Source organism: Anolis sagrei, chromosome 2, assembly GCF_037176765.1.
Source record: "Anolis sagrei isolate rAnoSag1 chromosome 2, rAnoSag1.mat, whole genome shotgun sequence".
Taxonomy (NCBI): domain Eukaryota; kingdom Metazoa; phylum Chordata; class Lepidosauria; order Squamata; family Dactyloidae; genus Anolis; species Anolis sagrei.
In genome coordinates, this window is record NC_090022.1 from 51,239,532 (window position 1) to 51,264,429 (window position 24,898).

At 39.7% G+C, this 24,898-nt stretch overlaps 1 protein-coding gene across 2 annotated transcripts; it reads right to left on the minus strand.

The window, feature by feature from the left end:
• Positions 1-709: 709 nt before the first annotated feature.
• On the minus strand, positions 710-19,587 carry CCDC174 (coiled-coil domain containing 174). Of its 2 annotated transcripts, none has more exons than XM_060766235.2 (11): positions 19,450-19,587; positions 14,707-14,811; positions 13,408-13,508; positions 11,603-11,661; positions 8,914-9,085; positions 7,073-7,168; positions 4,724-4,860; positions 3,642-3,736; positions 3,066-3,189; positions 2,273-2,422; positions 710-1,246 (listed from the first exon to the last, which is right to left on the minus strand). In XM_060766235.2, exons 1-11 carry the CDS (start codon positions 19,489-19,491, stop codon positions 918-920), a joined length of 1,410 nt encoding a protein of 469 aa, XP_060622218.2. In that variant the 5' UTR covers positions 19,492-19,587; the 3' UTR covers positions 710-917. The 2 variants fall into 2 exon arrangements, with proteins under 2 accessions (XP_060622218.2, XP_060622217.2); XM_060766234.2 differs by having other exon boundaries at positions 2,273-2,425; positions 19,450-19,586.
• Between the last annotated feature and the right edge of the window lie 5,311 nt (positions 19,588-24,898).

A 24,898-nucleotide genomic window follows, 5' to 3' on the forward strand; every position in this document is an offset into this window, starting at 1 on the left:
CAAATGTATCTCCCTCTTTGAACCATTGCAGAGATTAAGATCTTCTGGGGAGGCCCTGCTCTGGGTCCCACCTCCTTCGCAGACACAGCTTGTAGGGAGAAGAGAGAGGGTCTTCTCAGTGGTGGCCCCTCAACTTGAAGTCCCTCCCCAGTGATATTCGATCAGCTCCTTCCCTTTTAACCTTCAGGAAGAAAGTTAAAACATGGCTAGGGCACCAAGCTTTTGGAGATTAACTGCAGTGCAAGAAATGAACAAAGAATCTGTGCAATGACATTGGAATGGCCCTGGACTACAACGTTGGATTATGTAATTTTGAAAATTGAAGTAACTGTTTCATGTGTTTTAATTCTCTGTTTTTAATATAGATGTTTTTACCAATGGTATGTTTTTAAAGTATTGAATTGTTGCCGATATGTGAAGCTGCTAAGAGTCCTCGCGGGGTTGAGAAGGGCAGGGTACAAACATGGTAAATAAACAATATATGGATTTTCATACTAATGATTAACAAAAACAAATTCTCTTAACATTCAAATGATAACAAAAATTCCTCAAGCAACACCCTAAAACCATGTGAACTTCTCTTTTCCAAATTATTAAATAAGAACAAAGGATTAACACTGGTTAGGTCTAAGATCGTGCCCAAAGTATTTATGGTCAGGCAAACAGCGAGTAAAACACATTCCATTTCAAGAATGACAGAAACAGAACATCACATTTAAAAGATAAAGCTTTAATATCAGTAGTGATGGAAGTAGAGTGGTTTTTGCAGTAAGACTAATGGTATTTCAGACCAAACGTGTTTGAAATCCATCTTACCATGATGTTCATCACAGCTTAAACAGCAAGAAGGCAGAACCCCAAACAAAGTTGTCCACTCATCTATAAGCTACTGATAATACTTCTATCATACGAAAAGCTCATGTTACTTGCTTATAATAGGACAGCATGTCATCTAAACTTTGGTAAGATGCGTCTGGATTAGACTGGCTGCTCTCATAAGCTTGTGCAGGTGGGAACTGGTTGCTCTGTGAGCTACTGCTGTGAGTTTCTGCTGATGAGGATGGCAAGTCCCTATACAGATTCTGTTCTCTTTTTTCATATGAAGATCCAGGTTTATGCATATTCTGAATTTTAAAGTCACAAGTTCTCCTTTGGTCTGCATAGTAAGCCGAAGGTGGTGCAAATTCTGGCTCTCGTTCATCCCTGAGTTCTTCCAGTTTCTTTGACCACATTCCAAAAGTGAATTCTGTTAGTGGAAAAGAAGAGTCAAATTCAGTAGTAGTAGTAGTAGTAGTAGTAGTAGTAGTAGTAATAATAATAATAATAATAATAATAATTTATATACCGCCTTTCCCCCCAAAACAAAGTGTGTGATTCAACTCAAAGACTGTTTAGTTCAGGCATGGGCAAACTTGGGCCCTCCAGTTGTTTTGAACTTCAACTCCCACAATTCCTAACAGCCTACTTGATGTTAGGAATTGTGGGAGTTGAAGTCCCAAACACCTGGAGGGCCCAAGTTTGTCCATGTCTGGTTTAGTTTTAAACAAATCAAGCTCATATTAACACCAGACACTTTCCCACAAGCCTTGCTTTACTGTTGGCAGAAATCAATATTCTAGTTACATGGATTCAGAGCCAGAAGCATGGCTCACTGAAGGAACCCAAATTGTAGAAACATTCAAAACCACTCATTTTTGTTGTGACTTCTAGAAGTCTTATTAGGGAATATCAAAGAACGCTAACAAGTGGAAATAAATTATTGACAGAAGAGTTATAGAAACCAAGCATTTACACGCTGATTTTCCTTTCTTTGAAGTACAGCTGAAGCATATTCTGCAGAGCCCACTGTAAGCCCTGCACAAGAGATCTGTGTGAATGTCTAAAACTTTTACGGTGGCCAAATTTTTGAGACTCCCAACACTGAGCTAAGGGGAGCCCTTTTGGGGTTGGGACCCACAGTTTAAGAAACCCTGCTCTAGGATACCAAGGCAGAGCTACAACTACAGGGATAAGTTAGATCCTTCCCTTTGCATGTCAGGGTGGAAAGAAGTAGCTCAGCTGCCTCTCCAATATATTAGTGCTGTAGGTCCAGGGTAACTGTGTGTGGGGCAACATTCACACCTTAGATTTCCTTACTTAACGTGGTCCTGGCCTTACAAGGAAGAACTGACAATAGAAATGTGTCCATAATAAATAAAAACTTTATTTGTATTCTGCCCTATCTCCCCGAGGGGATTTGGTATGCTTAGATGATGCTCATTCTGAGTATTACCTTTGCCTCTATCCCATTCTCGAACATAAGGAACTCCAGGCTTAGTATCTTTCCTTTCTTGAATGACAACTTCCACTTTTCTGCTTTCCACAGGAAACCTTGGTACTTCAGCAGACTTGGGCTCAGCCAGGACTGGCTCAACATCTTCCTCTGCTTTGATGGAGAAAAAGATTGTACTTAAATCACAACATGAAATTAAAACTATTGCCAGGATAGATACACACACACACACACTTTATTTATACCCCACCACCATCTCCCTGAAGGGACTTGGGGATCAAAGGCTCAAGCATTACCTACTCAGAGTCCATTGCATCATACTGGGGATGTTAAAGACCCTCAAAAGTAAATTAAGGCAGCAAGAAAAAATGTTCATTCCTTGACCCCTCTGTGTTATGATAGACTGATTGCTGAGACTTTACTATGCATGTATTGCTGCATGTTACTTGCTGGCCTTATCAATTTTGTCGACTTCATCGTGAATGTTATTGTCAACTTACATTGAAAAGTAACAAGAAAAATAAATGAAAAAAATAATATACACTGTCAGGATGTCAATGGCTCTGAAACGATGGAGCAAAATATATTACTCGGCAATATATCTTGGAATTGACCATTTTGGAAAATCTTACTCTCCCTTCCCTAAAACTTGCAATTTGACAGCTGGAATAACGCGCAGTATAATATATGATACAATGACATTCTGATTCCAATTGATATAAGTAGATTATTTATATGAACACAGATGCAAATCTGCTGTTCCTTACATTTACAGTATCTACAGAAACATTACCTCTGTTTTCCGTTGTGTCAACATCTTTCAGCCGCTTCTTTGCTCTAATTTTGGACAATCTCGCCTCCAGAGTAGCCTTCCGTTTCTCCTTTAAATGTTCACGTTTTGCTCTCTGGTCTGTAGTCTTTGAAATTATATAAAAGAGCTAACTGTTTCTGTTGCTATCCCAAACATCAATCCTCATATCACACAGATTTTTATTTTTATTTGATTAATATCCCACCTTTATTCCAAAAACAAAGTAACCTACAATATACAAAATAGCTAAAACAATATGTGATACAAAAATATTAAATAATAATCCAATTAAAACACAAGTTTTAAGATATTAATGTCAAAAACACATAATATATCAGAACCATACATCTATTAAATGCTCTTCTATCCCCAAGCAGTTAAGTCTGAAGATTTGTTTAATTAAGAATATATTTCCTAGCCTAAAGAGGGCTGAGAGGAAGCCAACTGAGCCCATGGGCAAGAGAAACTCAACAGCCTAGGAGCAGCCATTGAGAAGGCTCTCTTCTGAGTCCTCTCCAAATGAATTTGGGAGAATAGTGGGATGGAGGGAAGACCTACCTGATCTCTTAGCATTTCTAAAGTTTCCATTTGTTTTTTCCTCAAAGCTTGATCACGGGCAAAGGCAAAGTAACCCACACCAAGCTGTCTGGCCTCTGAAAGAAAAAAAGAATCACCATGTATTACACAACTTCAGAACGCTGGTAATAGGGACCTGCCTTAGACATTGTCATACCATTCTTCCATTTAGCTCAACATTGTCTACATGGGGGGGGGGGGGGGGGCGGTTGACACAACTGTACAGCAGTTGGGAGGCAATTTTCTTCGGGTCCCCAAGGGCCACACAAACACACACCCAACATGTAATATGAGAGAGAGAGGTCTCAGAACTCTGGGAGTAGTTTTGGTGTTATTGTGCGCCCAGGGTTGTTCTGACATAGGTTTCCAGGTTTTTAAAAATCTCATTCTAATCAAAAAATATATAAACACAAATGTGTGGAATTCCGGGAGTTTTGTGGGGCTCGAAGGAGTCTCTCTGTTTTAAATAGGGATCATTTTCAGCCCTCTTGGACAGATCAGAGACTGAATTTGAGTCTTTCTGGATACAAAACCTCTGAAATTAGGATGTAACTCTTCACCACAAAATTATATTAGTGAGGCGGACAGCTCTGTCATGTTGTTTTTCCAGATTATTACTTAGGTGCATTCTGATCTTAGTAAAACTAGGAAGGTCAGTTTTCAATAAACCAGAATATAAAATAACCTATCATACGTGTAATTCTATAAAGGAACACATACATCACAACCTTTTCAGCCACTTCTACTGGATGCCTAGAAGTGGGACATGAGAGTTTCTGCTCTTTGATTCACTATAGAATCAAAAAGCAGAAAGCACCCAAGTAACACTTTCTATACTGTACACAGGGCATAAGAGTAAAAGGCTTCTTCAATCTAATTTCCTATTCATTGAAAGTTTTATTACTGCAGGCTGGGAATTCTACCTGGCCCTGATCACTCTGCTAGAAAAGCAGAATTAAAGGTCAGAATATAACCTTTAGTAATGAGTTAAACAGAAACCAGTTAAGCACTGGGTGTAATACTGCACTGTGTTTCAAAGGCAACTTCACGTCATGACTACATACCATTTTCTCGAATGTCTTCATAATGCATTGGTCCCATAGGCCTCCTTAAGGCTTCTTCTTCCTCTCTTTCCCACTCCTGACGCTGAAGTTCCCTTCTCATGTCTTCAGACAATAGAGTCTTCTCTCCAGTCATTTCCCTAACAGAAACAGAATCACTTTAAGAGCTGGAAAGTGGCAAATGGAAGTAGTTTTGTAAGCATTCCACCCTTAAATGGATATCCCATCTAAAAGTACAATTATGAGTATGAAAATAGCTCCTAGAAAGCAAATATGAAAGAAAAGCAGTGTAACAGTCATGTTGAATCACAAAGGCAACCATGGGGCAGCCACCAGTAACCTCTCTCTACTCTTCTGTTTTATATTGGCCCAGAGTAGAGATGAAACCATTCAGCTGAACTTAGATATTGGAACATAAAGATGTGTAAAATTTCTGGTTGTTCTGAGGCTCTCCCCTTCCCCATACACATACATCAAGAAGGTTTTAAGATAATAGAAAAGAGTTCTGGTGGTGAATTACACACCATCTTTACTTTGGGTTGCTGATACACACTATATTTACTTTGAGTTGCTGTGAATTTTCTGGGCTGTGTGGCCATGCTCCAAAAGCATTCTTTCCTGATGTTTTGCCCCCATCTATGGCAGGCATCCTCAGAGGTTGTTATGCTTCTGAAACATGGCCAGACAGCCTGGAAAAATCACAGCAATCCAGTGATTCTGGCCAGGAAAGCCTTCAAAAACACATTTATTTTCTCTGATGAAGACAAAACCCAACTTTTGCTATTTGAGAAAAGGGGTAAGCGCGGCAAATTCAGTTTAAACACAAACTCCATCAACAATGTAGAAAACAAAGTTTCCTGAAACTGATTAAAACCTTTCTTAATCACAAGGCTAAGAGGGATAACTGTACAAACATTAGCCAGTGATGCCTCTTCCAAATGTTTCAAGGTGACATTCACAGTAGTAATATCAGGTTAGCAAGAAAGAGAATTGTATTTGAGTTGTATCCAACTCAATTGTAACACAGTTGTTACAAATATTTTCAGAAACTATGCTTGGGTGTAGCAAAGTGCAGCTACTACAACGGCTTGAACACTACAATACATTGGGACAAATTCATGGCAGGAAAATTCTGCCTACTGGCTTCTCCTTTGAAGCCATCTGCTGGACAGTGGAAAGAAGGAACAGGACTTTCCACAAACTCTGTTATCTTAGCATGTAGAACTATGGCCAAAAGACAAATTTTCATTCATTACACACACACACACACAAATAATCGCAATAATAAGAGTAGGTTTAAAAACATGTGAACAATGCTTTACTCTTAGGCATGTCTATGGAAAAATGCAATGTTCTAATATGAAGAAAGGGTGAAACACAACAAAAATAATCAGCCAACCAACTAAGTCTCTTTGGGGAGATAGGGAGGTAGATAATGTTTATTATTATTATTTAGCTATTGAGAGGGGCAGATATACATTTCACAACAGTTTATGTCTCTTATTAGATTTGAAAAGTTAATCAATTAGTCAATTGTTCAATTCTTGTGATCTATTTTACCTAAAATGTCCATCTGGCCAGGCTTATCACACACTTTAACGGCTACCTAACAAAACACTACGTCCCTGATTTTTGTCAAAAAGTTTTAAAACCCATCCAAGAAAGGCAGGGGGCTTCAATTGGTTTCATTAGTACACATTAGCATTCAATTCTACAAGAGAAGGACCATTTTGTAAGAACACTGTCAAGCTTTCACAAGATTGCTAAATTAATTGATGTGCAAAAAATTCATCAGGAACCTTTCCTCTACAATGAATGTTTTCAATTTTGCCAACATATTCCTCTCATTCTTTTATAAGTGTGTTTTCAAGACATAATGGCAATTTAAGAAAAATAAAAGTGTGGGCAGCCACTCTTCGCCATTGTTGTTTCTTTAACAAATTACTTTTTTTTGTGCTGGCATCTAAAATCTAGTATCTCCATCCAGATGACATCCTATATGACAAAAAACTCTAAAATTAACACTTCTGCTATGAGAACAAGATGGAAGACAATAATATTTCAGTATAAATGACTTTACTTAAGCCATCAGTTATTATGCATTTAAGTAAAATTCAATCTCAGAAAAAGGGTCAAGTGCCTTCTTTGCTCTATGACACAAGACTTTTCAGGAACATTTACAGGCCCTTTGATGTGGGAAGGAAGCATAACAAATGAACAAACTCTGTGAACAGCTATACATTTTTAATGAAAACTCGCCAAACACCCATTCTTTCTAGTTGGTCCAGCACACCAATATCCAATATGACCACATCCAAAAGAGTAACTATTTTCTTAAGAAATAAGCACCACCTCTTCCCCTGGAGCTCTTTATCCATTTGAAGGAGATGTGGTAGATCTTTCTTCATACAGCGTCTAGACCGGCCGAGGGAATCCACATAGTCAACCCTAAAATGATAAACACAATCAGACTAATTTAGAAGAGAGGATCTTGTCTATATACTGGTATATGAAACCAAAAAATAAAATAAAATACTGTATGCAAAATTTGGGTTGCTGGGAGTTTTCCAGACTGTATGGTCATGTTCCAGAAGCATTCTCTCCTGACATTTTGCCCAAGCAGGGATAGATGTGGGTGAAATGTCAGGAGATAATGCTTCTGGAACATGGCCCTACAGCCCGGAAAACTCACAGCAACCCAGTGATTCTGGCCATAAAAGTCTTTGACAACATTGTTTACACATGGTAATGTTAGTTATTCCATCCTAAATGCAGCAACAGGATCAAATATTTAGTCTGTTAAAACATTGTGTCTGATGCAACCATTTAACTTTGTTATAACTTGGACAGAGAACCAGTAAGAATGTTTGATTTGTAAGCAAAAATAATATACCATTGACTTTCCACACAAATATTAAATTGGTATAATATATTTCTGTCAGGCTCTGACTCATTTGATTTCACAATTGTCCTGCTACATTAATGTAAGCTGAAAACAAATGCAAAAGGTTATTTTCAATGAAGTCATGTTTCTTGCTTCAACCAGAAACTGCTCAAAATACAGATAAATAGCAGTAAGTGCTCCTCATTAAAAGTGATAAAGTTTTCTTCATAATGAATTCCCACAATTATTTATTTTGCAGAAACATAGTTGTCTAAGTGTTGATGGACCCAGCATGAAATGCTAATTATTAACCATTGATTTATATTTACATTTTTTAAACAAGAGTGTTAAAGACACAGAATTAGATGCTTGATTTCTCAAATAATATGTTTTTTCCAGGGGCACCTGCTGTTGAGTACATAATGCATGGATCTGATCAGATTTTCCTTATTGTTCTCAAAGATCTAAGCTCAAATTTCAGAGGTTTCTCAAAAGTTTTTATTCTTACAATTATTGACTGTACAAAATAGATGTGAATTGTTCATCAGTCTCAAATTACAGAGTTTTTATATGTATGCTTTTACCACTCTGAAAAATCGTTTTTACAATGGACTTAACAACTTTGGACAAACCAGCAAAATATTGATTGTGGTTCTTGTGGACTGTCAAAAGACTGTCATTAAGACAGACTGAGAAATTGTAGTGCTCATAGAAGTATGAGACTTTTTTTTTTTACATGAACCGATCTAATGACATGGAAAACCTGAAATGCTCCGAAATCGCCCATGGGGGGTGGGGGGGGGAGGTGTGGCTGAAATAGAGACACCATTGCTTTCTGATGGTAAAATGGACACAAACCTTGTTTCATGCACAAAGCATTGCAAAAGAATTACCTTTCAAGCTATATGTACAAAGTATATATGAAAAAGAAATGAATTTTGTGTTTATACTTGGGTCCAATCTGCAAGACATTCCATTATACACATGCAAGCATTCCAAAATCTGTAATGCAAAACACTTCTGGTCGCCATAATTTCAAATAAGGGATACCAGCCGGTACGATCAAACAGAATCACACCCAACTCGTGCAACATGGAAGCAGAAAAACTGAATTATCCTTAACATGGAAAAGCACATTCTGCAAGAAAAAAGGAAGCAATATGAGAGGATGCTTCCCGATAAGAAAGAGATTGTTAAAAAGCAACATTTTCTCATTAAAGAATGCATTCATGTGTATGCAAATGTACCACTGTTATTATTAAAGTTATTCTACAAGATCACATAGAATAGGATTATCCTACAGCAGTACCATTCTTCTGTGGGGTCCTGTGGAGGGGGAATCTCTGCCTCTGAGAGTCTCTCTTCTTCCTTCTCTGCAGCCTTCCTAGCAGCATCATTTGCACAGAGCTCTTGCACTTCCCGATGTTTATCTATGATCTTCTGTGTGAAATCCACAAGGTATAAATCCTCCGTTTCTTCATCTACGACAGAAAATCAATTTCTAAATAACAGATAGTCAGAGTACCCAGCTGAGATAGGAGTCAATGTAAAATTGCAGCAATCAACACTACTGCTGCAAACAATGTCCTTGACTACTCTTCGTGACAATACACAGAAAATAATGCCACACAAGTAATCCTGGGGCATTTTTCAGCTTTAAACATAATTGTGGCTTTTGTTGTAAATGAAAAAAAAAGATCTGTGAAAAGTCAGAAACTTCTTTTTCTTGCTGATACCTTACAAGTTGATGCTCTTCTCCAGCTTAACTGTAACAGTCAAACAGATTTGCCGAGTCAGATCTAGGTTTTACAAAAGTACAACTATGTCCAATAATTGTTTGTATCTCTTCCCTTTCTCTTTCTATGCAATGTTTGTTAAAGAAACACACCCAAGGCAACACTGTGGCTTTTCCTGCACTCAAGGTCTATCAGGTAGAGCTGGGGCAGGAAGCTTAAAACATCATGATTCTTCATGCAGTAGATATTACAAGAAGAGGAATGGCAGTGGTGAGCGAATTGAGTTGTCCGTTGTTTTTAGTAGCAACCAGACTTCTCCTGTCACTAGGTTTTACCTCCTCCAGGAAAAGGAAGGCACTTGTTTTATAAAGCTATTTTATGTTGATGTGTCTCATATTTCGAATCAAATTTCATGGGGGGAATGATCCGTTTAGCATATGTTGTTATATGTCGTATTTTGAATTACAGTTCATGGAGGAAAAGCTTCAGGACTCAGTCATCATTATCTAATATTTTCTGAATTATTTTTTTCTTCTCCACTCTTCAGTATTTTCACAAAACTCTTATACTATTTGAATCACTATTGACTGGCGCACAACATGATGACTAAGAACATCTGCAACATGTGAAATCATGTTAGTCTGTTCTTTCTGCCTGCAGCATATTTAATGTACTGACATTCCTTTTAAAAATGAATTCAAGAGTTGAATACTGACAGTGCTGGAAAACAAAGAAAGATACTGAGAGGGATTTATCAGCATACTGAGCCAAACCCCTAGTTGTACAGACAGACTACACGCTAAGAAGAAAAGAAACCCAAAAGAGCAAACTAACAGATGGGGGGGAAAAACTGCCACGCTTAAACACTAAATAGCTGATGATATCCTGAGGGACAAAACAGTAGATGGAAAAAATAATCTGATTATTTAGAAAACTAAAATCAATTTATTCTAGAACAGTTTTAGAAACAGTATTTGTCCAGAAGTTCTTTTTCCAGAAAGGGAATAAAACCCCAATTTTTAAATTCTATTTCCTATACTGGCAATCAGTTTTCAAGCTGTTGGAAAATGTAATTTGAGAGTATGTTGAAAAGGTTAATGCTTATGTAATCAGTGTGTTCATTCATGTTAAGTCATGGCCTAACTGATCTAGTACAAGTGGATCACTGTGGATAGTAGTTCTCAACCTGCGGTTTCCCAGATGTTTTGGTCTTCAACTCACAGAAATCCTAACAGCTGGTAAACTGGCTGTTGTAGGCCAAAAACACCTGGGGACCCACAGGTTGAGAACCACTGACTTAGGGCATAAAGTGACAAGAAAGAATGCCAAGTAAAACTGCATCATGTGCCTTCAACAAGCTGAAGGTGCTGAAGAATTTGTTCTGGGCTTTTAAAATAAATGCAGGAATACATCAACTGTGTTACATAAACAGAAACATATCTCTTTGTGTGGATACTGAAAGCAGCGGTTTAAGCAGGTAAAAACCAGAACAATGAGCTTTTACGGGTTCTCTTAGAATTACTCGGAGAACCTAACCTAATACATTTTTGTGCTATAGATCAAAACTGATAATTTATGTAGTGTTATTACCAAATGTTCACATTCTTTCATATGCATTTTTTCAATACTTTTTTCAGTAATTCTGCACACTAATCACACAGTACCCCAAAATCACAACTCAGAGGATGAAATATGACCACCCAATAAATTTCTAACTGCCAGGATTTGATTTAGGGGATTTATTTTTTACTGTACTGTACCTTCTCACCCTGAAGGGGACTCAGAGCAGCCTTACAACTCAGAGTGGCCTTACATTCTATGACTGTATGACATTCTATGATTCTATGACTGTAGCTCATGCTGTTAACTGCCGAGCTGCCTCTGTTTATTAAAATTGAAACAGACATGGGGGCATTCTATCAAGATAGTTCTTGCAAGGACACCTGATTCACTATTGAGAAAGAGATATAAGCTTCCTCTTCATTCACTGCATCCACCTTCTATTAAAAATACTGATCTAAACCTGGAGTTCAAATTGAATGCTAGAACAGTCAAAATAACTACAAAATAACTATATTTTGCCAAAGTACAGAATATTTATTGCAATGCAGCTTTCATTTTGTAAAAAGCCTATCAATTTTCTAAGAAAATATACTCTCTAAACTGAAATGATCTTAAGATCTTTCAGAGTAGTAGTGGTAGTCAGATTACATACTGTCTGAAAGAGTAAACACCATTTCTCCAGAGCAACAGTTTATTTACCTGGAAAGTCTCCTTTTGTCATCTTTTCATACAGCAGTGCTTTTTCTTCTAGTTTCTGTCTAAAAAGACAATCATATTAACTTCAGCTCACAATTACACAGCATCAAACCTTCTGGAATCAGAGGAGAAAACAACTTGCTTCTAGGATTGTTACCTGCAAATTAGCAGGATTTCTGATTATGAGGCATAACACAACTCTCGGAGAATATGAGAGTTTCACAGGTGGATCTCTGATATTGTTTTTGTGGCCAAAACAGGCTTCACATAAAAACTTTAATTGAATCAGTTCCACATACATCTTTGAACATCACACAGGCAAATCAGATGGAGGGAGCTTTGTACAACCAACCCCACATTTACTGGGTTTGGGGACACAGGACCCTCACAGAAGTGAACAGCCACTGAGTCAGAAAATTACACTGGACGGACCGCATCTGCTCTAGTTTCTTACATATGGTTACTAGGTTTTTCTATGGGTGAGAAGATGGTGGCTGATTTTGACATATATTCTACATCTCAAAAACTAGAGTTGATAGGGGGAAACTGGTGCCGTTTTTGGAATCCACGGGTCAAGAATACCCTGAAACAGACCTATCATTTGAGGCCAGTGTAATCAAATACACAAAAGTCAAACCCACAACTATGGAGGGTCAACTGCATATGATTTTTAAGGAACTCCGTAACAACTAATCGAACCCTTGGAGCATTATCTAACTAGGACTGCTGATCAATCTCTTTTAGAAGAAATAGAAGGGGCTTCAGTAGAAAGCATTATTTCCTCTCCTATCTATATAGTACATGCCTTCATTAATGCTACTCGTCTCCTTTGCCTGTCAATGATACCATTCCTTTTACTCAACTTGCTGGTGCTTCTGAAGCCCTGTGTGCCTCTTAATGACTTTACAAAAAGAAAAGCAAGAGAGAAGAGGGGCTTTAGTGACTTTAGTTCATAAAGACTAAAATAAACCTTTCACAACATTGTTGCTGTATAATCATTTCAGGTGGAGAATACTCATTTTTACCAACTCTATTTTACAGAATGAAGAATTAAGGATCCCATTAATAATTAAGAATTAATTAAAAATTAAGGCTCCCATTAATTAAGGCACAACAAATCCCAATAACCCTGGTGAGGACATTTGAGTGAATACCATTCTCACCTGTATAGCACAATAGACAGTTCTTTATTCCAAAGTAAAAAAAAAATTGGTTGTGTCAGGAGCGACTTGAGAAACTGCAAGTCGCTTCTGGTGTGAGAGAATTGTCTGTCTGCAAGGACATTGCCCAGGGGACGCCCAGATGTTTTGATGTTTTACCATCCTTGTGGGAGGCTTCTCTCGTGTCCCCGCATGAGGAGCTCGAGCTGATAGAGGGAGCTCGTCCACGCTCTCCCTGGATTCGAACCTGCGACCTGTCGGTCTTCAGTCCTGCTGGCACAAGGGTTTAACCCACTGTGCCACCAGAAGCTCCTTCCAAAGTAATGAATCAAGTAAATGCCTGTGTTTGAAGTTTCATCTCCAAGTCCAATTAGTCAAGCAAACTACGCTTTTAGAAGTTGACATCAACTGTTACCATAACAGTCCTTGTACTACTACTTCTGCTACATTGTATTAATCATTATTTACAGTCATATGTAGTCAAAATTTGGTAGTATAAAAATTCAAACCAATTCTAGAAACAGGAACCAAAGAAACCGAGTACAAATCATACTACATTAGCTCTGAAGGACATGATATTATGTTGGATTAATTTTTAGCCATACTAATTAAATCTGAAATTTGCCCATCTCAGAACCCAAGATATACCTTGATTTATCCAATGTTTGTTGCTCTTCTATCTTCTGCTCAGCATCTTTCTCAGCTCGGTCTGAAACACCTTTGTTCTGCTTAGTCCAAATATTTGGTTTCTAAAGAATCAAGTTTCAAAGCAAAGGACAAACCCAAGATTTAGCTTCAGTTAGGTATCAAAAAATAACTGCAGCACATTTACTAGAGCCATCTAGCCAATATCTTGCTTCCGGTAATATCCAGTCACAGATATTTCTAAACATGGATATGCAGTTTGATCACCAGGATGCATGCAGCTCACTAAAGCTCTTCTCCATTTCCAAAGGAAAAGCTCTGTCAACCGCCTGCAAGTGCCCTGAATAACTACAATACCTTGGAATTGTGGAGGAACAAGAGTCTATAGCAAGATATTCAAGAAGCCTTTAAGAAAGAATATTGCATTTACTGTCAATGTCTTCTTCAGTTTTATATTCTTTCTTTTTAAATATAACAATCTTTACCATGTTTAGTATTAATTATTATTTATATGTAAAAGCAAAGTCAAACTTTTTCTCACTAATATGTATGGAATAATTATCTTTTATGATGTTAAAATGTGGTTTTACATAACTAAGAGATTTTTAAATCATTACGGCTACATCCTTCAGAAAAGCAATTAGAAATGAGTGAACCTTGCTTTTGAGAAAGCATCTTTAAAGATTATAACACATGAATATTACCTCTGAGAAAATTTCAAACCACAGCAGCTGTCATTTAAGCATAAAGCACCTGTTGGCAAATTAACATGTGCCAATAAGAAAATTTCAGGTTTCATTTTTAGCTCAGTGGACCTGAAACTGACATAGGTAAAGGTAAAGGTAGTCCCCTGACATTAAGTCCAGTCATGTCTGACTCTGGGGTGTGGTGCTCATCTCCATTTCTAAGCTGAAGAGCTGGCGTTGTCCGTAGACACCTCCGAGGTCATGTGGCCGGCATGACTGCATGGAGCGCCGTTACCTTCCCGCCGGAGCGGTACCTATTGATCTACTCACATTTGCATGTTTTCGAACTGCTAGGTTTGCAGAAGCTAGGGCTGACAGCGGAAGCTCATGGCGCTCCCCGGAATCGAACCTGCGACTTTTCGATCAATGCTTTAACCCACTGCGCCACCAGGGGCCCCCAAAATTGACATAGCTGTTTAATATTTCTGACAGATATTCAAGAAGGAAGTTTATCATGTGTCAGAATGCAATTTTGTTGATCATAGGTTGCTATTCTTCAATCACTTACTAATGAACCACATACAGTCACAGAATCAGGTTGTATATAAATGCCTACTTTGCTAGTTGATTTGGATTTTACAGGGGCCCCAGCATCTTTCAGAAGTTTTTCTCTTTTGAATTCTTCCTGTTTCCGGTAAAGTTCAGCCTTCAAGTCTACCAGCTGAAATAGAAGCAGCAAAACAGAACAAGACAAATCACAAATAATGCACTTTTGGAGAATACAAGTTTAGAGAAACCCACAACAGTAGAACTACTAACCTTTAAAAATGTAAAATCTTGTTGAATGGCCAGCACACAAACACATATGTACGCATGACATAACTTGATCTTACTTGAAATTTAAATAATAAAAGAATGAATGTAAGGGAACAATGGCAATATATATAACCAAGAATATAATAAAATAATGACCAAATATATGACCTGAGTCTAGATTGCCACTAATAAGTCCAGGTTATGTATCCCTGATCCAATATGTTTAGAACAAGAACTGTTTTGAAATTTGGAAAAAATGGTATTTAGATTTCAATATTATTGTAAAAAATACTGTACATAGTATGTTTTCACACAGGATTGGTGCTACATTAGAACAATAAAGACAAGTATCACTTAAAGTAAAAGAAACATTAAAAATTAATCAACCAAAAAAGGCGTAGACACTAAACAAATCTGGGAATCTGCTATTGCAACACAGCCTTTGCACATGCATAGTCAATGGGGGATTGCCCCCCCCCCCCAATCTCCCTAGTGGAAATCAAGCCCTCATCCAACAGCTGATGTATTTTTCTTCTGTTTGGCTCTTTTCCTTCCTTTCTGGATATGAGGAATACATTCAAAATATCAGAATGTGTGCTAACAGATGGGGAAGTATCTGGGATGTCTGCTTTTTAGAAGGGCCTTAGGTGAACAGACACACAGGATCTGGGGTCTTTCTTCCCAACTCTCCCCGCTGCCCCCCCCCCCTCAAATTTCTGACTGTGGTGGAGAAAGCAATTTGAGGAAAAACTCAACAAGTGCTGGGCCCTTTCCCAAAAGGTGGAAGTGGGTTGCTGGAGGTAAAAAGTCTCCGTTTTTGGGTTTCCAGATAAGGGAGGTTAGTGTTATTATTATATTTATATGTCACTTTTTCTCTCTTATGAGGACTCAAAACAGCAAAGAACCATACAATATACATCTTAAAATCTATAAATACTAAAAACAAACTCAGTTATCTAAAAACAAATAATTAAAACCATTAAAGTCTATTTTAAAAAAAAAATCACACAACAGACTAGACCTATAAACTCTCTTCTTTAGAAGCTTGCCTGAATACAAAGGTTGAATCATTTTCATTTTCAAACAAGAAGATAGCCATTTTGGGGGAAACAAACTTAATGTGTAATATTTTCCATTTAAAGAGAAGTTACCAAAGTTTGACGAAGGTGACTGACAAGAATACCTCTATGCTAAACCAGTGTTACAGCCCCTCCTACCTTTTAATCTGTCACATGAGAAAAAGACTTCTCTTAGAGTGCATCCATACTTGTAGAATTGATGCAGTTTGACATCATTTTAACTGCCATGGTTAAATGCTATGGAATCCTGGCAGTTGTCATCTTCCAAAGTCTTTAGCCTTCTATGTAAAAGAGTGCTGGAGCCTCACCAAGCTTCAAATCCCAGTATTCCACAGTAAGGAGCCAAAGCAATATCAAATGACATTAATTCTACAATGTAGAAGCACCCATAGAGGCATTTTGGTTTGAGCCTTAGACCGGGACTTTGGAAGAACAGTGTTTGAACTCCTGCTCAGCCCTGGAAATCTTCTACCAGCCTTAGAGGAAGGCAATGGCTAACCTCCTCAGAATAAATCTTTCTGGGAAAATCCCATGAGTTACTACAAGGCAGAAAAGACAACAGCAACGCAATCCTGACAGCATCATTTTAAAATATCCTCACTTGTGTATGTGTGTACACACACTACAAAAGGATAATTAATGCTAAAGTAACTGCAAGAAGAGAATGAGAGATAACGGTGAGGCTCACTTCATCTGAAGTGTGCTAATTTCTGAGACGCAGGCCTGCTTCTCACTATGACTAAAGGCCCCATCATATCATAGTGCTGTTATTCTACATCAGGGGTCCTCAAACTAAGGCCCGGGGGCCAGATACAGCCCTCCAAGGTCATTTACCCAGCCCTCACTCAGGGTCAACCTAAGTCTGAAACTACTTAAAAGTAAACAACAACAACAACAATCCTATCTCATCAGCCAAAAGCAGGTGCACACTTCCCATTGAAATACAAATAAATTTATATTTGTTAAAATTGTTCTTCATTTTAATTGTTGTATTGTTTTAAAGTGTTTTTTTGCACTACAAATAAGATATGTGCAGTATGCATTCATTCATATTTTTTCAAATTATAATCTGGCCTTCCAACAGTTTGAGGGACTGTGACCTGGCCCTCTGTTTAAAAAGTTTGAGGACCCCTGTTCTACATTAACTGACAAGGCAACATCCTGGGCTTTCTTAATTTAGTGAGGCCAGTCTCTCTTGAGATAAGAATTGTAAATAGCCCTTACATCAGTGGTTCTCAAGCTGTGGGACCCCAGATGTTTTGGCCTTCAACTCCCATAAATCCTAACAGCTGGTAAACTGGCTGGGATGTCTGAGGGTTGTAGGCCAAAACACCTAGGAACCCACAGCTTGAGAACCACTGCCTTACATCCTCCATAGGATGTTGCCACAGCAGTTGAAGTGAAATAACAGCACTATAAAGAGCAGGCATAGACAAACTTTGGCCCTCCAGGTGTTTTGGATTCCACATCCCACAATTCCTAATAGGCTGTTAGGAATTGTGGGAGTTGAAATCCAAAACACATTTATTTTATTTACAGTATTTACATTCCGCCCTTCTCACCCTGCAGGGGACTCAGGGCGGATTACAGTGTACACATATATGGCAAACATTCAATGCCAATTTGACATACAACGTATACAGACATACACAGAGGCTATTTAACTTTTTCTGGCCGCCAGGGGAGCTGTCGCTTTCATCGTCCATCTACCACACCGATGAAGTACTTCCGCATTCCCCGCATGCTTTTGCTGGAGTGCTTTGCTGGAGTCTTTTTTATGGCCTCATAAATTAGTTAATTTAGCCTCCTCACACAAGGTGGTACCTAATTTTCCTACTTAATAGATGCAACTGTTTTTTGGGTTGCAAAGGTCGACAACAGGCTACACAATTGGTTAGAAGCCCACTCCAACCCGGGCTGGCTTTGAACTCATGACCTTTTGGTCAGAGTGATCTTAATGCAGCTGACACTCTGCCAGCTGCGCTACAATCCTGTGCGGGAGGGCCGAAGTTTGCTCATGCCTGATAAAGTCATAGTGCGATAGGCCCTTAGTAAGTTCTTGCTGGACCGAATGAACATGCCCAATATCGGTCTACATTTACAGCAGGTGCGTTCACGCTGTGGAATTAAAGCAGTTTGACACTAGTGGATTGTTGTAGGTATTTTTGGGCTATATGGCCATGTTCTAGAGGCATTCTCTCCTGACGTTTCACCTGCATCTATGGCAAGCATCCTCAGAGGTAGTCCTCACTATTATTATTATTATTATTATTATTATTATTAACTTTATTTGTACCCCGCTAGCATCTCCCGAAGGACTCGATGCGGCTTACAAAGGCCAAGGCCTCAAAACACAACATAACAATACAACACCTAAAGCAAATAAAAAACAATTAAAGCAATAAAAAACAATTAAAGCAATAAAAAACAACAAGCAATAAACAATACATCAAGACACTATAAAACTGGGCCAGGGCCAGAGTAATGGGTACAGGATTAAAAGTGCTGATGTGACAGGTGATATGTAAGGCTTATAGGGCAAGTGCAGTGTGCGGTGTGCAGCAATCTTAGTTCTAATAAAGTGCTTCTGGGACTTGTTATTGGAGGTTCCTAATCTGGAAAGGCACATCGGAACAGCCAGGTCTTCAAGTTCTTTCTGAAGACTGCCAATGTAGGGGCCTGTCTAAGATCTTTTGGGAGGGTGTTCCAGAGTCGGGGAGCCACCACAGAAAAGGTCATGTCTCGCGTCCCCACCAAACGCACCTGCGACGCAGGCGGAATCACGGGCAGGGCCTCTCCGGATGAACGAAGTGAACGCGTGGGTTCGTACACGGAGATGCGGTCATGCAGGTAGGATGGTCCCAAACCTTTTAGGGCTTTGTAGTTAAGCACCTGCACCTTAAATTGGGCTCGGAAAATAAACGGCAGACAGTGTAGCTCCTTGAACAGGAGGGTTGACCTCTCTCTGTAAGGAGCCCCAGTTAACATCCTGGCTGCTGCCTGTTGGACCAGTTGGGAGTTTCCGAGCCATTTTCAAGGGCAGCCCCACGTAGAGCACATTACAGTATCTCTGAGGATGCTTGCCATAGATGCAGGCGAAATGTCAGGAGAGAATGCCTCTAGAACATGGCCATATAGCCCGAAAAAACCTACAACAACCCACTGATTCCGGCCATAAAAGTCTTCGACAATAGCTTGACACCACTTTAGCCCCCATGACTCAACGCTTTGGAAGAATGGGAAGTGTAGCTTCACAAGGCCTTTAGCCTTCCCTGGCAGTGCGTGTGGGTGCCTCGCCGAACTACAAATCCCATAGCATCGAGGCGTGTGGCAGTCAAAGTGACCTCCTCACACACAAAGCAAACAGAGCGGAGCGCCGAAAGGTAAACAATGCGAGGAGATGCGAGTGAGCATGCGCAAAGCGCCACTTCCTTCGCAGGCTTCTCTGCCTTTCCGTTCCTTACCGAAGCGACGGTCACGTCCAGAGGCTTCTTTTTGCGGTCCATCGGGTCAAACTCGCACAAGTCACCGGCGAACGACAACAACTAGCTTCCTTCTGGCTCACCAAACTACTCCACAGCACTTCCGGCCATAAAGCAAACCCCTCTTCCGGTTACGGTACCGGTCCAGGGCCCGCGTTTGCGACAATGCCGTAACGCACCCGGGAGGGGCGACGTAAAAGGAGGATCTAGACTGTTCATTTGTTGGAAAGGGAGACTCAGAGCGCCTCTGAGGGGGGATTCACACTGTGACATCAATATAACTGGTTGTGGTGGAATCACAGGTGTTGTAGTTTTACAAGGTCTCTAGGCTTTCCTTGCCAAAGAATGCTGCTGTTATACAGCTGGGCTTCAGCTATCAAAACAGGTTAACATGTAGAATAATCACAGGATGTCTCAAACCTGCATCTGATGGTACACTTTATAAGGGGCCTGGGCCAACTTGGGCCCTCCAGGTGTTTTGGACTCCAACACCCACCATTCCTCACAGCTTCAGGCCCTTTCCTTTTCCCCCTCAGCCGCTTAAGCGGAATGGTGGGTGTTGGAGTCCAAAACACCTGGAGGGCCCAAGTTGGCCCAGGCCCCTTATAAAGTCTTTCAACAGGTGGTGCAATACCAGCTAAACAGTGTAATTTCTCCAGTAGTGTTGAGTGCAGACAGCCTTGATAATGCGACATGTCTCATTAAAAGTTTTAGCGTGGTGAGATTTGTTCCACACTGGGCATGCGTATTCAGCAGCAGAGTAGCACAGAGCAAGGGCAAATGCCTTCATTGTGCCTGGTTGTGATCCCCAGGTTGTGCCAGTCAGCTTTCGTATGATATTGTTTCTAGTGCCCACTTTTTGCTTGATATTCAAGCAATGCTTCTTGTAGGTGAGAACAACAACAATAATAATGTGCAACACGATTTTGTTCCTGGGTTATAAATGTAATTTCCTGATTGGTTCTGTCATAAAACATGGAAAAACTTTGTTTTTGCAGAACATCCTGCAGCACATTTTGCAGAAGTTTTTCAGTGAATATCTCATAGAGTCTCAATCAATTCAGCATAGTTTGTAGCAGCCACAAAAACAATAAAGTGAATAATTATATGTGTATTCGGGTCATTTCACTACACAAGATTTAGCGCTATTCTTAGACATTCATAGATAATAATAGAAGACCGACAGGTCGCAGGTTCGAATCCGGTGAGAGGCAGATGAGCTCCCTCTATCAGCTCCAGCTCCTCATGCGGGGACATGAGAGAAGCCTCCCACAAGGATGATAATACATCAAAAATCATCCGGGCATCCCCTGGGCAACGTCCCTGCAGACAACCAATTATCTCACACCAGAAGCGACTTGCGGTTTCTCAGGTCACCCCTGACACGACAAAAAAAAAAAAAAAAGATAATCGTGTTCCTTTCACATCTGAAATTATAACAGTACCCATTGCTAGAGTGCTAGAATCTTTATATACTTATACAATGTTCAGTATTAATGCCTTCAGTGATTACTTTAAGTTAGTGTGTGAGGCCATAACCCAGCATCAGACCCCTAACACTATGTAACATTTTTTTTCCTGGGTTATAAATTTAATTTCCTACTTGGTTCTATCATAAAACCATGGACAAAGTTTATTGAACTGCAGGATGTCTTTGTTTTTGCCAGACATCCTTCAACACATTGTGGGAAGTCATTAGAGATTTGAGTTCAGGTGGTATCAGTATGATGATGATACTCAATTCTATTTCTCTTATGCAAATCTCAGTTTTACCAGTTCCTTCGTTTGAAATATTATCTCTACAGTATGTGGTATTCATTGATAGTCTCTCATCCAAATACTAATCGGAGATGATCCTGTTTAGCATTCAAGATCAGATGGGATCTGGTGCCTTCATATTAGACCAGGGGTCCTCAAACTTTTAAAGCAGAGTGTGGGCTGCTTTTGGCTAATGATATAGTCAAGTTAATCAGGGTTGTTGTTGTGGCCTTCAAGTCATTTCAGACGTAGGGTGATCTTAAGTCTAAAGTTTAAGGCAGTGGTTGGGTAAATGACCTTGGAAGGCTGCATCTACACCTTAATTTGGAGACCCCTGTAGTAGACTGTCTCTTCTCATATGAGTAGTCTGAAATTTGAGATCCCTGATGATGGGTACATGCCACAGGTCTTTTTCTGTAACAGCACACTGACTGTGGAGCTCTCAAGAAGGGAAAAAAAGACGACCCAAACAACTACCGTCCGGTCAGCCTCACGTCGATACCGGGCAAAATTCTGGAAAAGATTGTTAAGGAAGCGGTCTGCAAACACTTAGAAACAAATGCAGTCATCGCTAATAGTCAACATGGATTTATCAAAAACAAGTCATGCCAGACTAATCTGATCTCTTTCTTCGATAGAGCTACAAGCTGGGTAGATGCGGGGAATGCCGTGGATGTAGCGTACCTGGATTTCAGTAAAGCCTTCGACAAGGTCCCCCATGACCTTCTGGCAAGGAAACTAGTCCAATGTGGGCTAGGCAAAACTACAGTGAGGTGGATCTGTAATTGGTTAAGTGGACGAACACAGAGAGTGCTCACTAATGCTTCCTCTTCATCTTGGAAAGAAGTGACGAGCGGAGTGCCACAGGGTTCCGTCCTGGGCCCGGTCCTGTTCAACATCTTTATTAACGACTTAGATGAAGGGCTAGAAGGCATGATCATCAAGTTTGCAGACGACACCAAATTGGGAGGGATAGCCAATAGTCCAGAGGACAGGAGCAGAATTCAAAACGATCTTGACAGATTAGAGAGATGGGCCAAAACTAACAAAATGAAGTTCAACAGTGACAAATGCAAGATACTCCACTTTGGCAGAAAAAATGAAATGCAAAGATACAGAATGGGGGACGCCTGGCTCGAGAGCAGTACGTGTGAAAAAGATCTTGGAGTCCTCGTGGACAACAAGTTAAACATGAGCCAACAATGTGATGTGGCGGCAAAAAAAGCCAATGGGATTTTGGCCTGCATCAATAGGAGCATAGTGTCTAGATCTAAGGAAGTAATGCTACCCCTCTATTCTGCTTTGGTTAGACCACATCTGGAATATTGTGTCCAATTCTGGGCACCACAATTCAAGAGAGATATTGACAAGCTGGAATGTGTCCAGAGGAGGGCGACTAAAATGATCAAGGGTCTGGAGAACAAGCCCTATGAGGAGCGGCTTAGGGAACTGGGCATGTTTAGCCTGAAGAAGAGAAGGCTGAGAGGAGATATGATAGCCATGTATAAATATGTGAGAGGAAGCCACAGGGAGGAGGGAGCAAGCTTGTTTTCTGCTTCCTTGGAGACTAGGACGCGGAACAATGGCTTCAAACTACAAGAGAGGAGATTCCATCTGAACATTAGGAAGAACTTCCTGACTGTGAGAGCCGTTCAGCAGTGGAACTCTCTGCCCCGGAGTGTGGTGGAGGCTCCTTCTTTGGAAGCTTTTAAGCAGAGGCTGGATGGCCATTTGTCAGGGGTGATTTGAATGCAATATTCCTGCTTCTTGGCAGGGGGTTGGACTGGATGGCCCTTGAGGTCTCTTCCAACTCTTTGATTCTATGATTCTATGATTCTAAGGAAAATGAGGCCAGCTCCACCACTTTTGAGTTTCCAGCAGGTAGATAAAACTATGTTGTCTCACCTGGTCTTCTTTTAAACCAGGTGAAGCTGCTTTGGCTGTTTTAACTGTCAAAGCTTTTGAAACTATTTGCATTAATCCAATTTGTTTTAAAACGTCTTCAATCATATATTTAACATATTAGATCATTTTATTCACTGTCCATTGCCTTGAGGGTCCTGCTGGGCTAGAAAGCTTTGAATAGGACGGATGGGTGGATATATCATTGTGTTAATGGCTGTTAATGTGTTTAATCATAATGCACTAATTCAGACATGACTTTTCTGTCTAGAATCTCAGATTGTCCAATTCAGAATGTGCCTTGCATGATTGATGTGGTTTCAAGAGAATTTAGAAATTTAGCTGCTTATTCTCAGTGCTATTCATAATCTGACTTACTAGCAAACAGCATGTAGCAGAGCAGTATTTGTATCTTGGCTGTCGCAAAACATCTGCTGAGTTATTGGGCAAAACTTGAGATCTGGAGTCAATATTTTTTTAAAAAGGGGAGAAGATTTGAAATTTTCTATATGTTGTTGGGCTACATCTCCCACCACTTCTCAATATTTGATTGTGCATGCTAAGGAGGTAAGGATTTCAGTCCAACAATGTCTAGAGCCTGGAAAACTCACAGCAACCCAAGAGCTCCCTCTAATTGCAAGACAATACTGACAAATACAGTAAGCTTTGACGTTTTGTTGGTTTTGACTATAGATTACTTTGTGTTTACACTTATTCATTACTTAAAAATTGTGATAAGAGGCATTTCTAACAGGTATTGATAAATAGAGGTAGTATGTAATTAAGACACTGAGTGCCTTGAACAAATGTTACCTCTGCCATCAACTCCCCCCTATATTATGGTGATTTTAACTTCAATGCTGGCTAATGTGTGTGTGCCTTTTTGAAGGAAAGTTCCAAAGACTGTTTCGTGTGACTGGAATTAATGACATAATATATCTTGTTACTTTATATCTAATTTGGTTGGAAACCCACAGCTGCTCAGATTCACCCTTCCATCCTTTCAAAAATGTATGAGTAATTCTAATAAAGGGGAAAGGAGCCTTCGTTTGACACCTTTGAAATATGGTGTGCAACCAGTCAGTCAGTTTCACACTGTGATATTACATAATTGATGGGCTCAAGCCACGAGGATAACCTTTTTCTGCCATTCCCTCCTCCAATTAGTAGGGAAAAGACCAACAGGCAGTAATGAATACCTATGTCATTGATGAGCAAGCAGGGAAGTATGGAAATCAGTCTCGCCCTCCTTGGTCTGTGATTCACTGCTCTAAGGAGTATGCTGTGACAGACAGTTTCAAAGACTTGCCCTGAATATCACTTCAGTGCTTTCATCCTTATTGTCTTAAGAAGTGACAAGCACTTTACATACAATTTCATCAAGGAGAGCTGATCCTAACACAAGTACTGGAGGTGTTCTTAAGCTTTGTAAAAACCCTAGGCAATTGATCAAAGTCTTTTTTGCCATCCAAGGAATGAAATTTTGGAACATGTTGATGACTGGAGCCAGAAGTGCTTTCACATTGATGTACCCATTTCTGCATCAGCAACTGTTCAAAGGGAGGGAACAAGAAAATTCAAGTTTGGTGCCCGATGGTGTCTTCATCTCTGTTAATCAAAAGGTCTGAATGCTCTGACCCAAGGAGTCCCAGTTTCACTATACAGTACAGTCTCTGCATCCATGGGGAATACATTCCTGGACTATACAAGAGTACAGATAATGGTGAAACTTACTGAAATGAAGGGCTTTAGTGGAAGAATACAACAGAGT